We start from the raw sequence: 15,325 nt of genomic DNA, 5'->3' as shown, positions 1-15,325 counted from the left end.
AGTAAAACTGGTTGTCAAGGAAGTAAATTGTATTAAGGAGCCAGCTGAAAACTGAGGGAGAATACCTTGTGCATGACTCCTTCAGCAGATAAGGAAAGGCAGATGGGTTTGGAAGGAGTGTTGGTCTCATCTGAGAAGACAGTTGGCAAGGCATTGTCTCCCGTATGAGTGTACAAGTGTAGCAGGGCTTTGGCAGGGCCATAGAGGAGTCTCATGTGTTTGTGTGGGAGGCTGCAGAGGAAGGTAGCTGTTGAAATGCTATATGTGTAGTTCAGACAGCTTAAAAAGTGTTCTAGGAAATCCAGACCAGAGAGACTTCTGTTTAGTACATCTGTTAGAGCAGCTGCCTGTAGATCTTGAGTATCTGTGTGGCAGTGTGCAGATCTGAAGCCCAGTGAGCCTAGACACTTAAGTAAGGGGGAATGCACTAATTTGTTGTCTTCCAACTAATGGCCAGACACTCAGAACAGAAAGAGGCGACGCAAGGATCAGACAGAATACTTTCGAGAGCGATAGAAGACAAGGGGTATAGAAACTGGCGGCCCTGCAGAACACCACCTAGAAGAGTTTCTAAGCCAAAGGAGGATGGAGGTACGGGAGAGCAAGGGCATTGTCAGAAGGGAGATATGCTTATAAGGAGCAAGCACGGCTTTTGTTTGAGGAGAGGGTGGTGGTGTCCTTTGCTTTTATGGTCTATTTTCATGCATTCTAGGCCTCCCTGAGCTTGATGAAGAAGAGAAGAGTGTTGCAGAAGAAGATGCCAACAGACCCTTAATGAGCAGTGAAGATGTGGATGACTGTGACCGGAATTATTCCATTCAGGCATCTGACAGTAGGATTCAGCCCAAGGCCATTGGCTTTTTCCAAGCTTGTTGCCTACCAGGTGTCACATTGGTAAGAACCCCTCAGCTTTGTTCATCACAGTATGCAATATATATAGTTGTTAAGAGAGAATAATTGAGGTTAAACAGCTAAAAAATGCCAGAAAAGAGATTCTCTGTTCAGCCAGAATTGATGAATGAGCAGATGTTGGTGGCAGGGACACAGAAGTAATTAGATTTGGGGCTTCTAGAGAGCGGGGCCTTGCAGTTGCTGTACTCAACTTCAGAGAGTTGACAAAACTAAGTATATTTTGTAAGATTATTCAGGTGATAGAGGGGGGAAAAGAAATTAAAATGGTTTAGTGAAAATTCTATACATCACAAAACTCATTTGGGTTATAACTAATGTTCAGAACTTCCAAGATCATAAGTAGTGGTATCCGTGTGTATTATGGTGCAGTTTTGAATAACTCCCTACTGTTTTATTCCTCAGGATCTTTGCATAGGGTGGATCTGATTTGGAAATGTCTTGGGGTTCTGTAGTGAAGTAGGAGCCGTTTACCTCTCAAACCCCTGCCATATTTGCTGTAGAAGTTGAAGAGTGTGTAATGAGTGAGGCAGAGGGTTGCAGGAAAAACAAGGATAGTCTTGTAGTTGAGGCAGTTGAATGCTGTCCTAGACAAAGGATTCTATACCTACCTGCTTTTACCTGACTTTCTCTGTTAAGTAGTCAAGACTTTCCCCATTTTGCCACTGATGGTGTATTTCTCACTTTCTGGGTCTGACCCTGGCATCTCATAAGCAGATGTGCTGAGTACTCACAGCTGCAACTGAAAGTGTTTTGAGTGCGTGTGTGTGTGCATGGGGTTGAAAATTCTAGGGGGAAACCGCTTTAAGTGTCTCAAATTGGGCCTCCAAAACTAGTGAAAACTTCTAACTTCAAGCTGCCTTTGCTTCCACACTCTATCAGTATGATAGGGATTATACTGACCCCACATTTAACTGGGTGTAGTGGAGACTGACTTAATTAGGTTGTAAAGGACTCGGATACTAGAGTGAGAAGTCCTGTAGAACAACCCTTAAAGAAATTTATTCTCTCTTCTTGAATAGTGTGCAGTAAATAAGTTCTGGGGGAATGCAGTGAGCAATAAAGAGAAAACAAAATAGTGGATAACTGCTTGTGAAGTAAGGACTCTCCATTCTATTCACTGATTTAGGCCTGGGAGCAGTGTAAAAATAAGACATGAGTTTGTAAGGAAGGCCTGCAGCATAGTGTGCACACTAATGGGGCTGAACTAAGGCTGCCTAGGCAGCTTTAATTTTGCCATTTCCTAACTTCTTTAACTGACTTGGCAACATGAATAATTCTTTATGGATTTTTCAGCGTAATATCATATACTGTAAAGCAAACTGGGGAAAAAAGAGACTCTTCACTACAGGGCATCCTGTTCATACATGCATGGTATATTCACAGAGTTAGAGATCTAGATACACTACACAGGCCTCCACTACTTGAGCTAATGTTGTTGTAGGTTGTTATTCTGGGTGTGGACTTGCTGTCTCCCCACCTCATTCCCACTTTCCTTGTCCAGCCACTCTGTCTCCCTCTAGCTCAGTGACTGGAGCCCAGCTGGTTCACACATTCTTTACCAGCACCTACTCGTCACATCATATCTAACTGTTCCTGCTGCTCTCTATCTCTTGTCTCCCAGTCACAGTTTCCTCTGCTAGACTCATTGTCTTAATCTGTCCCTTTACTTATCTTGTCAGTGGGTTTTTTTTCTTTGTAAGACAGCTTCTTCCTTCACTCAGCCTGAATGCCATTGTGAGAGTGATTGAGCACAGAAATGAAACAGGCTCCCTGCTTTATTTTGGTGCCCAGTCGGAATCTAGAGTGTTTGGAAGCTGTGGTTACAAGGAGAGTCCAGGTTTACCTATCTGTGTTAGGGTAGAACATGTGTAAGAGCTTGGAGGGGCTGAAGCATGTTCACTGAGGACAAACTCTTTGGAATATTTGCTTTCTAAAATGTAATCTCTACTCGGCAAACACAAACTGAGGGGTGTTTTTTAGGGGTGCACCAATAAAAATATGTGGGCTGATATCAATGGCTGATTATTAACCAGCCAGATTGGCTGATACCAAGCCGATTGCTGATATGCAGCCCAGCATCTTGGAGAGTCTGGTAAGTCTGTGAGGGGTGAGAAGGGACATGGGGGGCAGATGGAGGGGTGCAGCCACACCCATGCACACAGCATTTACTGGCGATATCGGTTAAAAAAAAAAAAAAAAAAAGCCAATTGCTGAAAATGTAAATTTTTATTTTATCAGTGCCGATATGATATGGATAGATGTATTGGTGCATCTCTAGTATTTTTCCCTTGTACACTCATAATTTTTCCAAATTGGGCATGTTTTCCAAGAATAGCGAAAGGCAAGTCCCTGATGCAAAGGTCGCCATCCAGCTTAATGTCACTTCCCTGCCCCAGAGCATAGGAGGGGTAGGGTTTCTTAAATTAAACTTCCACTAACTGTATGTTTTCCAGTGTTTTGCTTTTGGGAATGCCTGGAAAATTCTGGCTTAATCTAAAAAAAAAATGCCTGAAGCAGAAGACTGGCGTGGAAAGCTTTAGCCTGCAGTGTTAGTGAGACAAGTTTATAAACAACTGAAAACAGGGTGTGTTAGGCACCCTTATAGGTGTGGTTGGTAGCACTGCCTATTATTGTAACCATGGGGGAAAAAGGGCCACCATGGGGAAAAAGGGTGCTGCTGTTACTGAAGAACTAATACAGCCAGTAATAAATAAAGGGAACGTAACTGCCTTGAATTCTGTAAATGCTACACTAGGAAAGGATTGGTTTGGAGGGGTGCTAGGAGTAGGAGAATGCTCCCAACACTCTACTCAGCATTGGTGAGGCTAGTTGGAGCACTGCATCCAGTTCTGGGCACCACACTTCAAGGAGGATGTGGAGAAGCTTGAGAGAAGAGCCACTTATATGGTTAGAGGCCTGAAGAGCAAGCCATACGAGGAAAGGCTGACCGATATGGGACTGTTCAGCCTAGAAAAGAGAAGACTTTGGGGGAATTTGGTGGCATCTTACAAATATATAATGGGGAGACCATCAGGGGCTAAGCAAACAACTATTCACCACAGCATCCCAGGGGAAAACCAGGAGCAAAGGTCATTAACTTCTAGAATGAGGTTTCAGACTGGATATAAGGAAAAACTTCTTCATGGTTTGTGTGACCAGACTCTGGAATAGACTCCCGGTGGGGGTGGTTCAGGCACCTACCCTGAAGATTTTCAAAAGGAGCCTGGACGCACACCTTGCTGGAATTATTTGACCCAGCAGTCTTTGCTGCCCAGCAGGGGGGCTGGACCTGATGACCTTATGAAGCCCCTTCCAGCCCTAAGCTTCTGTGAATCCATGAGAATGAAATTAATTAAATGCAGGCAGAATATTGGGAAGTAAAAAAACGGTTCTGACAGTGGAGTAGATTCCAAGGAAGGATTAGAAACCTCCTCATGTGAGTCACGTAAAATAATAATAGCAGAAATAGCATTCATCAGCAGGGTAGGGGAACACATGAACAAACCAAACTAATAATGCTTAGAAATTATAACTTTGTGCCAAAAATCAAATGAGAAACTCTGAATACAAAATCCAGATAAATTTATGAAGCAAATCAACCAGATTTCTGTTCATTTTGCCTTTCCTCAGTTTCTTTCCTCTTTCAACTGAACAGCATGCAGTTGTTAAACAGCTTTATGTGCAGGTTACTGAAGATTGGGTCAGTCTTGTTGCTTGACTGAGCGTTCTGAAGTGTTGTTCACAATGGCCTGATCCTGTGCATGCTTGGTTTGCAGAACTCTTGCTAACTTCAGTGGGGATCTTGTGCGTGAAATGGGCCTAGGTTTGGGCCTTGTAAAACTGGCGCCTTAAAGGGGAAAGAAGCAACCACAGTTTTGTTTACAAATAGGGTATCCGTGTAAGTCATCTTTGCATTTGCAAGGGGAGAGGTGTTGAATACCATGTTCTTTGCTCACTCTTGTTCCATCTACTTACCTTATCATTAAAACAAGCAGGTGATTATGAATATACCAGCTATGATCCCTGGTAACTAAAAGCTATGCGCTCTATAATTCCTTCTGTGGGAGAGTTAATGCACATAGTTTACTTGTACTGCCCCATCGATTATTAGCAAAGTCCTTGTAAAACGTGCCTTACGCTTGCTTTGAAAGCTCCAAACCCTGAGTTGTTGGGTTCTAGAGGGGAGTAATTTCCACAGCTGAGAACTTTGAAAGCCCTCCTGTTATCTAAGAGGAGTTCACTCCTAGGAACCAACCCCTCAAGCTTGCTCAAGACAAAACGTTTTGGCTTTTTGATTCAGGCGCTATGAGCGAAGAGGGTGCTTTGAGTGGGTAGGCGCAGCTTTAGTAGTAGAACATAACACAGAGAAACTCCGGCATTTCGTATAGCCCTCCCCAGGGTGCACAAATTGAGCCTTGGCTTCCTTTATGTCACATGATTAGCTTCCTTCCCTCCAGGAGATGAACTGATTTATCTTCTGGCATTAGCCTGAACAAGTTACCATGAGAGTAGGGATTTACAGTGCAACAGCTGTTCCATGGTAACTGCCTAGGCGTGTACCCATCTGGTAGATGAAAGCTTACCCCTCTAGGTAAGCTGTGGTGGCTTAACTTTCATATGCTGGGGGCAAAGAGCATGCACATGGGTGGTTACCATGGAGAAACTGATGCTCTAGAAATCCCCACCCTCATTTACCAAGCAGTAACTTGTTTGTTCCTCTGCCCTTTAGTTCAGAAGCTGATTTCACTTCAAACATTTCAAGTGATTGTGTGCAGTGAAAAGTACAGTAAAAATAGCTCTCTTGTTGGTTGACTTTTCTTATCTCACCCACTCCATCCCCTGGTTGTCTTGGATGTTCACCAACGGGCTTTCCTGCTGTTGCATTCTTACATGAAATGCAGAAAAGCTTCACATGAAAGCTTTACTTGTGCCCAGAGCTTCAGGGATGGAAGCACAATTGCTGCTTGTGCATTTCTAATGCTAACTGCTTGCTGGTTGTTGGCTTTTTTTTGTTTCAGTATTCTTTGGCCTATGCCTGCTTGAAACTAGTAAATTACTCCTTCTTCTTCTGGCTGCCCTTCTACCTCAGCAACAACTTTGGATGGAAAGAGGCTGAAGCTGACCAACTCTCGATTTGGTACGACGTGGGAGGAATTATAGGTGCGTGCAGCAAGCAACAAGTTTTTTTCTGTGGCTGATCAGCTGGTGTCTGATCTTTGCATGACAAATGCAATATAGAGGAACTGTAGGGACTACACTGTTTATTTAAATTAGCCTAGCCAATTTATATTGAAAAGCAGAACACTGGGAAGTCTCTAGCAGTGCCCACTAACCATAGAGGCATGACCTTTTCAGTTTATGCTGCACCAACAATAGACTTTTCTTGACTTGTTTTGAGTTCAGTTGCCAAGCTTGGAAACCTGAAAAAAAATATTTTTCATATTGTTTCTCTCAAGAATCCTTGAGAGAGAGGGTAGGCTCAGATTCATGGTATACTTTACCTAGTGCTCAGTCCCCTACTAGCGAGTATTGGCCACAACTCTTGAGTGGAGTCAAATACAGTTCTTGTTGAGGCCCCTGATAAAATCTGCAGCTCTGCATCCACATCACAATGGAGAAAGCTTGTCTTTACATCCAGAACTCTATTGTCACTAGTTCTTGGATAGACAACTGGTTCCTCTTGTTCTGCCTTTTCTCCCAATAGACTATATGGTTGTTTTTGTAGACTTGTCTAAACTAAGAGCGTTTTCTAGTTTGTGACCAGCAGTGGAGTGTCCCTAGTGATGGCAGTGAAGGGTATGCTGATATAAGCAATGTGCTAGCAGCTACCAGCCTTTTAACCATGTGTTCCCTAGGTCTACTCAGAGTGGGGTTAAACAGCTGGGTACTAAAAAAAGAAAAAAAAAAAGGAGGGCCTTGAATTCTTTTGTGCTAGCACTCCCATCCATCAGGCAGAACCTTTAAAAGGAACAATAGGAAAGTTTAGGAAACTGCTGTAGGGTGTTATGCTGTGCAGGCCCAGAATAACAATTATAACAGTAGAGTGTACTGGGAGGGGAACATACAACAGAAGTACTGACTAGCCATATGCAGAGAAAGTGTAGCCTCTTAATACAGTAGGTGGAAACGTGTATATTTATTCCCTACTACGTCGTGAGTTACCTTTGTTTGGTATAGTCTTGCAGGCATCTCTGCCTTTCAAAGGCAGTGGGACTTCAGAGATGTAGATGTGAAGTTAAAATGAGAGAAAATAATATACCCTCCTGTGCATTCACTGAATTGTATTCTATGTTTTAATTTACAAGGCATGATGATTTTTCATATTATATTTATAGGTGGGACCATCCAAGGCTTGATTTCTGACATGCTACAGAAGAGAGCCCCAGTGCTAGCAGTCAGTCTGCTCTTGGCTGTAGGGGCTCTCTTTGGATACAGTCGTGAGTCTATTTTACAGCCTTTTCTGGGTTTTTTTTTAAGGAAAAGAGATAAACCTGCTGGTCTCCCCTTGTTTTGGATCTTTTTGGTTCAGGTTATTTCCTATTGGAGCATTCTTCTTGCAAATTGTACCCAGCTAGGTGGAGTATTGTGGTTAAGATTCAAAATGACCTTGATAAATTGAAGAATTGGTGTCAAATAGGGTGGAATTCTGTACAAGCAAGTGTAAAGTACTGCATTTAGGAATGAATAATCAAATGCATGTATGCAGAGTAATAGAGGTGCACTGATACATTGGTCCAATATCAGATCAGTAGAGATATAAAGAAAATTGGCTCAATTTGGCTGATAAATGCTCACACGTGCGCGCAGCCACAGCACAGCACGCAGGCAGCGAGGAGCATAGCCTGGCAGTTTGGAGAGCTGTGTGCAGCTGCTAAGTCCATTGTAGTGGAAGGGGGGGAAGGGAAGAGGTGTGGGTTGGGGGGCAGATCAATGCCCCCCATGGTGAGGGAGGGAGTGGGGCTGGGGCTGGGGCAGGCACTTCACAGCCGGGGCTGGGTGGGAGGGCATGGGATGGAGCCACAACTCATCTGGGGGGGTATGCCCCCCAGATCTGCCTGGAATGGGTCAGGCAGGTTGCAGCTGCGGGCTAGAGCTGGAGCTGCACAAGGCTGTTTTGGCAGGGCCTGGACTTGGGGTGGGCAGTGGTGGGGGTGCTGGGAGGGGGATATGGTCGGGGGGGGTTGCAGTCACCCCAGATTTTGCCATAGCGCTGCTGCCAACACCCACCTGGCACAGTTCTGGCTCAACTGCCACCTCTACCCATGTGCCAGGAAGAGCCAGAGATATGCTGGGTGGGCGGCAGTGGCGCTGGGGTGGGCTATGGTGAAATTAAGGGTGGCTACAGCCCACCTGCCCTGCCCTGCACAGATCCAGGGGGCAGATGTTCCCCCATATGCTCCCAGGGTGCATGCAGCAACAGGAGCACCTCTCCCCCCCGCCCCCCCCCCCCACACCCCTCTGCATCCTGCGAATGAGCCACGCTCTGTCCCATGCTCTGCTGTTCCAGGCAGTGTCTACCCCTGCCCCCTCCCTTCTTCCCTCCCTCACCCAAGGGGGAATTGATCTGCCCCATCACACTCCTTTCCTCCCCTTCCTTTCTACCACAACAGACTTACCAGCTGGATGCAGCTGTATCAGAAATTGGATCAGTATCGGCTGATACACCTTAAAAATCAGCTATTGGTATTGGGCCCCGAAAATCTCTCAGTGCACCCCTACAAAGTAATGAACAAATGGTAGGACTGCAATACTGCAAAAAAAGAAAAAAGAAAGAAAGAAAAGCAAACAAACAAAAAAAGGACTAGGGGCTGTAGTGAATCACAAGCTAAACATGAGTCAACAATAACGTTGCAGAAAAATTTAGTAGCACAATGGGTTGTGTTAACAGACATGCTGTATGCAGGCCACAGGAAGTGATTATTTCACTTTGGCAATGAACAGGTCTCACTTGGAGTTCAGTTTTGTGTACAACATTTCGAGGTAAATGTGAAGAAATAAGAAAATATGTGGAGGCAAACATGACGCAAAGGAATGTTGAAGGAATTAATTAGGGTTATTTAGTCTAGAGAAGAGAAGACTAAATTTCTGCCTCAGTCTTCCAATTCAAAAAGGATTGTCCTCCTTTTTATAACAATCAGTTGTTCTCTATGCCCAGAAAAGGACAGGACAAGAAATTGGCTTAAATTGCACGAGAGTTTTAGGTTAGATACTAGGAATAGCTTCCTAACTATGAAGGAGGTTAGTTAGGTACTTGGAAATATTACTTGGGGAGTTTAGGAAGTCTCTGTTATTGGAAGTTTCCAAATGCAGGTTAAACAAAGATTGGTCTAGGATGGGTTTTGTCAAGGATGATCCTGCTTTGAACAGGGGGTTGGACTAGATGATCCCCTAATGTCTGTTCCAGCCTTATTTTAATATGATTCTGTGCTATGTGAACATGGCGGCAAGGGGATGTCCATTCTCTCATTCTTGTTAATGTGAGGTGGGGGGGAGAAGGGGGACTACGAGTGGATTGCATAGTTTGATATTGTATAGCATGTCTCTTGGACGTTCAAAGGCAGCGAGTTCGGTCTTCGTTGGAGGTGTAATGGGGTCGGTGAGGGCATAAGCATTACATCTGTCCCTTCGGTATTTTTTTGCCTTGTTAATATGCAAGAATTGCAGCCCATAAAGCAAGACAAGTCACTGGTAGGTAGGGGATGCTGAGACCCTGAGAAGACCCAAGATGAGAAGGCGGAAGCTGCTAGGATGTGACTATGGTACAAGGCAGGACCATGCTGAGGCACCTCTGTGCCAGCTCTTTGTGCTAGCTCCCAGTCAGGAGGCAGGCTGAGCTACAAGTGATGCTGTGACCAGAACAGCTAGTGCAGTCCTTGGATGTGTAAATCGGAATAGCAAATAGGATTAGGGAGGTAATTTTTTTTTTTTTTTTTTTTTTAAACCTTCTCCATGTTAGTTAAACTGTTCCTGGAATGCTGCAGCCGGTTTTGGTGTCCACATTTTGATCTCGAAAAATTTGGCTAGGGTAGAAGAAAAGAGCCACAGAAAAACTGAGCTGAAAATAATGCCTTGAGATGAGAGACAAGTTTCTATCTCCTTAGTTGTATTAAAAAGAAGATGGGTGACTTGATTAAAATGTATAAAGATCTTTATGGAGAGAAAATCCTTGGTACAAAAGGTTTATTTAACCTTGTGGAGAAAACTATTACTTCTTGTTAAGCCTGGAACGAGACCAATTCAGAAGGGAATCGGGATACAGATTTCTAACAGTGAAGGTAATTAACTACTGGAACAAAGTACCCAAAGGAAGTGATGGATTCTGAATCTTCTGATGTTCTAGCATCAAGGCTGAATATCTTTTTAGAAGCTATGCTTTAGTCAAGTTACTGCTCTTAGTACAAGCATAACTTAGGAGAAAGCTATTGGCTCTGATATACAGACGGTCAGACTAGAATGGGGGTAACCAACCTGCGACGCAGATGCCGCAAGTGGTGCGGGCAGCCTCTGTGTGTGGCATGCAGCAGATCAAGGAATGGACAGGTAGCACAGCAACAGATAGAGCAGAGAGCAAAAAGAGCAGCAGATTAGGCAGGGGAAGGGGATAAGAGTGGCAGTCAGGGAGGCTGCAGGGCTAATTTGTGGCGCATGTACCAAAAAGGTCTAGTTCCCACTGGACCAGAAGATCTAATCCTTTCTGACATTAGTTACTTAAGAAATTAATTAATTGCATTAATCTATAGCGGGGGTGTCCAACCTTTTTGAATGTAGGGTCGGATCATGAACTTTTTATCACCCAGTGGGCTGGCGAGCCATATTCAAAGACCTCACAGGAAGCGATATCACATCACCCCCCCCCCAAAAAAAAAAAAAAATGAAAATACAGTGTTTACTTTCATTTCCTGTTGCAGCACCTCGGGCCTTAGAAAATGGCTTGGAGGGCTGCATGTTGGACAAGCCTGATCTATAGTAACCACTTTTTTCTGTCTTTATTGCAACAGGGTCTCCTGACAGCAAACCCATAAATGCAGTTATCATGGCAGTTACAGGTAGGGCATGAAACTACCACTTTCACCCCAACAGAAGTGTTCATGGAAGAGAAACAATAGTGCTGTCCTAAAACTGTTAACATATTGAAGTGTTCTGCCATCTCTGTTAAATGCCTGAGCTGCAACAGGAGTGAACAGGAAGGCCCAGTTCTGCTACTTTTGAAGAATTTTGGCATGCTGCAGTGTGGAATGGATTTGTGGGAAGTTTTTAGTAGTCTCTCCTTGTTGAGAAGCTGTAAGCTTCCTCTCTCCAAAGATATACACCAGAGAGCTTCTCTGGTACCATACAGTGACAGCCTCAAGATGAGACAGCATGATTGGGGTCTTTAGTTTCAAACATTTTTAGTTCCAGGGCCTCTCTTTATCATCTTTTCTCCCACAGATGTACACACCGGCTGTATCACAACACAACACTGCACTACAGCTGTAGGACAGGGCAGGGCAATGCAATCCATGCTGCACCTTGCTGCCACCCCTTCCTGTTATAACTTTCTTTGAATCCCTGTTGCATGGCAGGAAAATTTTGGGCTATGCTGAAGGAGCTTCCCTTACAGTGCTATCGTCAGCTGCTTTTCTTGTGGTGTTTTCAGGCTTTTTCATTGGAGGCCCTTCTAACATGATCAGTTCTGCAATTTCTGCGGACTTGGGACGTCAGGAGCTGGTCAGAGGGAGTAGTGAGGCACTGGCAACCGTCACTGGAATTGTGGATGGAACCGGTAGCATCGGAGCTGCAGTAGGCCAGGTGAGAATCACCAGAGAAGGTGTAGACTGAGGAGGCGTGTGCCTTCTAAACTTCCCTATGGAAGTGACTGGGGCAGGAAGGAGCTGGGCTATGAAGACATGGTTAGTCTCATTTGACTGCAGATTTCATTTAAAAACTTTCCATGCTAAGTGAAATGTTCCCATCAGCCTTGCTTCAGATATTTAGTCAATCTTGCTTAAGATATGGAAACAACAATTTTATCAAGGAATAACAGCCACAAGTTGTTGGAGAGTAGGTTTAGATTAGACATCCGTAAGAACTACTTCACAGTCAGGGCGGCTAGGATCTGGAACCAACTTCCAAGGAAAGTGGTGCTGGCTCCTACCCTGGGGGTCTTTAAGAAGAGGCTTGATGCCTACCTGGCTGGGATCATTTGAGCCCAGTTTTTTCTCCTGCCTAGGCAGGGGGTCGGACTTGAAGATCTACAAGGTCCCTTCCAACCCTACTTCTATGATTCTATGATCACACCCTCCCTGCAAAGCTCGTCATTAACAGTGTGGCTCTGAACTTTCAAAGGTAAATGGGCTTTTGAAACTTTTCATATCCTGCGCAGGAAAAAGTGGGGAAAGAAAACAAACTGTATAAATTGGGGAAGAAAGTCAAGCTGCCTCTTCAGTTCTTTAAATTTAAGGAGATGGTAACAGCCTTTTATAAACAAACTTGTTTCCCTGTGTTAATAAGATGAATCCCTCTTAAAATAGAATATTTATAACAAATGTTACTTAGTCATGCTTGTGTTTGATGCTCTTTATTGAGGGCAGACTTTACACCCTATAAATCTTACATTACTTGCTTTCATAGTCCACGTAGTGTTGTAGGCATTGATGACTAGCTTGCTATTACAGAAAAGCTCAAGGTAGGCTCCAAAGATCGTATTTGTTGCCCAAATACAAAAGTAATTCATATGAAATAACAAAGTGGTTGTTTTTGCATTTGGTCAGAATACTGAAGCCAGTTACATCACAGGAACTGTATTCTGCTAGTGAGTAAGTGCATGTAATATCATGAAATACCAAGGATTCTGCTGGAGCCAAGTCCAAATCCCCGTTCCCAAAAGGGATTAGAGGTTGTAATTAGTGCTTGTGGGAATATTCCTGTGAATGTCCCCTGGTAAATGGTCTTTCTGTCCATTTCATGGAAGAGAGAGACTCTTAGTTTTCTGCATTTACAGGGCTGCCAGCACCTCATAGTTGCCTTTAAAATGCTGTGTATTTGAAACTATTTTACCAGTGTATGCCACCGCTTCCTGCATCTCCCCCACCTCCACACATATCCACGTTTTATTACATCATCATAAAAAGTGGGGTTTTATTTCTGAGGAGTTCCACCTGCTTTCCTACCTCAAATCTCTGCCTTCTTCATGGAGATGGCTGTGGTGCGTCTGCAGCTGGGGGAATAAGCAGAAGTAATATGAGTAATGTTGGAAATGAGATTACTGGTGTTGTGCTGATGCTTCTCATTTATGGAGATTCAGATCCCCTTATAGTATTGAAAGCAAACCTATTTAAGGGTTACATTCTACTTTTATAGCTTGTATAGTTGGGACATCATTCTCTACAGAATTTGGCCCATCAACATTGGGAGGCTTAACTATTAGTAAGTGCTTGTACAGGTTTTGAAATGCATGCCCATGCAGCCTTTAAGTCTCTTCAGAGTTTTTGGCCTTTATGAGGCTTTTTAAATTTACTCACATCACTGTAATGTGGGTTTAGTCTAGTCAGTTTGTCACTCCTTGGGGCTGTATTTGTCATGCATCCGCAGATGCATCTCAAGCAGGTCCAAAGAGGTGATCATCCCCCTCTATGCCACACTGGTCAGGCCGCAGTTGGAGTACTGCGTCCAGTTCTGGGTGCCACACTTCAAGAGGGATGTCGACAGCATGGAGAGGGTCCAGAGGAGGGCCACTCGTATGATCAGGGAACAGCAGGGCAGGCCCTATGAGGAGAGGCTATGGGGCCTGAACCTGTTCAGCCTCCAAAAGAGAAGGCTGAGGGGAGATCTTGTGGCCTGTTATAAACTAGTCAGGGGGGGATCAGCAGGCACTGGGGGAGTCACTGTTCCCCCGAGCACTGCCAGGAGTGACCAGGAATAACGGTCACAAGCTGGAAGAGGGTAGGTTTAGGTTAGATATCAGGAGGCGCTATTTCACGGTCAGGGCGGCTAGGGTCTGGAACCAACTTCCAAGAGAAGTGGTACAGGCTCCTACCCTGGGGGTTTTTAAGAGGAGGTTAGATGAACGTCTTGCTGGGGTCGCTTGACCCCAGTATTCTTTCCTGCCATGGCAGGGGGTCGGACTAGATGATCTGCTCAGGTCCCTTCCACCCTAGAAACTATGAAACTGTTTAAAAGCCCTTCTCTGTGCTGTCTGGGATAACTTGCAAAAACCTCAGGCTTGTATTTCTACTTCATTTATCCCATTAAAGCAATAATCATCTTATGCTGGGCAGTAAGGAACTGGATATTGAGAGACAGCTCATGATCAGCTCTGTGGAGCAAGGACAAACCACAGAGTTGGGAAAGATAAGAGATGGGCAATGTGTACATCTTAATGATATAAATCATATATGTGCGTTTTTTTGTTTGTTTGTTTTTTCCTTTTAGTATCTGGTGTCTCTGATCCAGGACAACCTAGGATGGATGTGGGTTTTCTATTTCTTTATTCTGATGGTAAGACGTCTTTCTCACCATTGTTGAGTCAACAGATAAAATGAACTTCCAAAATCTCATAGGCGCAGAATCACTGAGACTTAGAGACAGTGAGACAGAGAACAGTTTTTGTGAGAACTGATAAAGGTAATGACTTAAGCATTCTATGCTGTGTCTGCAGCAGCCCTTCATCATAATGTCTCCAGAGATGCTATGAGGCTACCAGAAAATTATCAGCATCTACCATGTTAATATTAGTTCCTTCGACTGTGCAAAAAAATGGAAGTTGGTCGTTATTGTCCAACAGGAAGATATTAATTGAATTTTTTAAAAAGTATTTCAGGTGATGGAAAGCAAAGTTCTTGATATCGCTCATTTAAAATTTTTATGTGCTTATGTGCAACCATAAAAATAGTGTTGATTCTAGTTCAAGCTTCTCTCCAGTTTTCTAAGACAGAGCTCCTCCTGTTCCAGCTCTGCTGTGTATGAAGTTACTAAGTTTCCAGTGTAGTTCAAGGAGATGATGTTGAGCTGCTAACTTATGCAGTTCTTTGGGAGTGGGCTATAGGGATGGTGAGATTTTGAAGGCCTGAAACAAAAATGCTGAGCAAAGCTGGCTCAATATAGTGGCAACGCAGTGGTGCTTTGTCTATGAAAATTAGAGTTCAGATCCTCAAATCCTCAGGTTTGCAGAGATGGGGAGGGTGGTATAATCCCCACATCTCCATTATGGGTGAAGTGATAGCTTGCAATGTTCTTTGATTTTCCTTCCTGTACAGCTGGAAGAACTGCTTTGATAGAGAGGGCAGTGGCCAAAGGCAAAATCATTATGCAGGGAAGAAGCTGTAGGTTTCCTGAAAGTTCAGTGTCCTTCTATGTCCTTTTATTTGGTAGGCAGATTTCTCTTTTATCACCAGTTTTCTATTCCTACCAGTCTCTAAAATGCAATGAGAAGATG

The 15,325-nt window shown here is 44.0% G+C and overlaps 1 protein-coding gene across 1 annotated transcript in view; it reads left to right on the top strand.

The window, feature by feature from the left end:
* Positions 1 to 15,325, top strand: part of SLC37A3 (solute carrier family 37 member 3) — a 55,012-nt gene that overhangs the window by 18,989 nt on the left and 20,698 nt on the right. Inside the window, exons 9-14 of the mRNA XM_090043282.1 lie at positions 713 to 894; positions 5,931 to 6,072; positions 7,248 to 7,349; positions 10,911 to 10,958; positions 11,549 to 11,700; positions 14,323 to 14,388. Of these exons, the coding sequence (XP_089899408.1) occupies positions 713 to 894; positions 5,931 to 6,072; positions 7,248 to 7,349; positions 10,911 to 10,958; positions 11,549 to 11,700; positions 14,323 to 14,388 (692 nt within the window). The remainder of the gene's footprint in view (positions 1 to 712; positions 895 to 5,930; positions 6,073 to 7,247; positions 7,350 to 10,910; positions 10,959 to 11,548; positions 11,701 to 14,322; positions 14,389 to 15,325) is intronic.

Source organism: Crocodylus siamensis, chromosome 4 (assembly GCF_052110815.1).
Source record: "Crocodylus siamensis isolate JL-2025a chromosome 4, ASM5211081v1, whole genome shotgun sequence".
Lineage (NCBI taxonomy): Eukaryota > Metazoa > Chordata > Crocodylia > Crocodylidae > Crocodylus > Crocodylus siamensis.
Note: the sequence above shows the minus strand (reverse complement) of the source record. Positions and strands in the feature narration are given on the sequence as shown.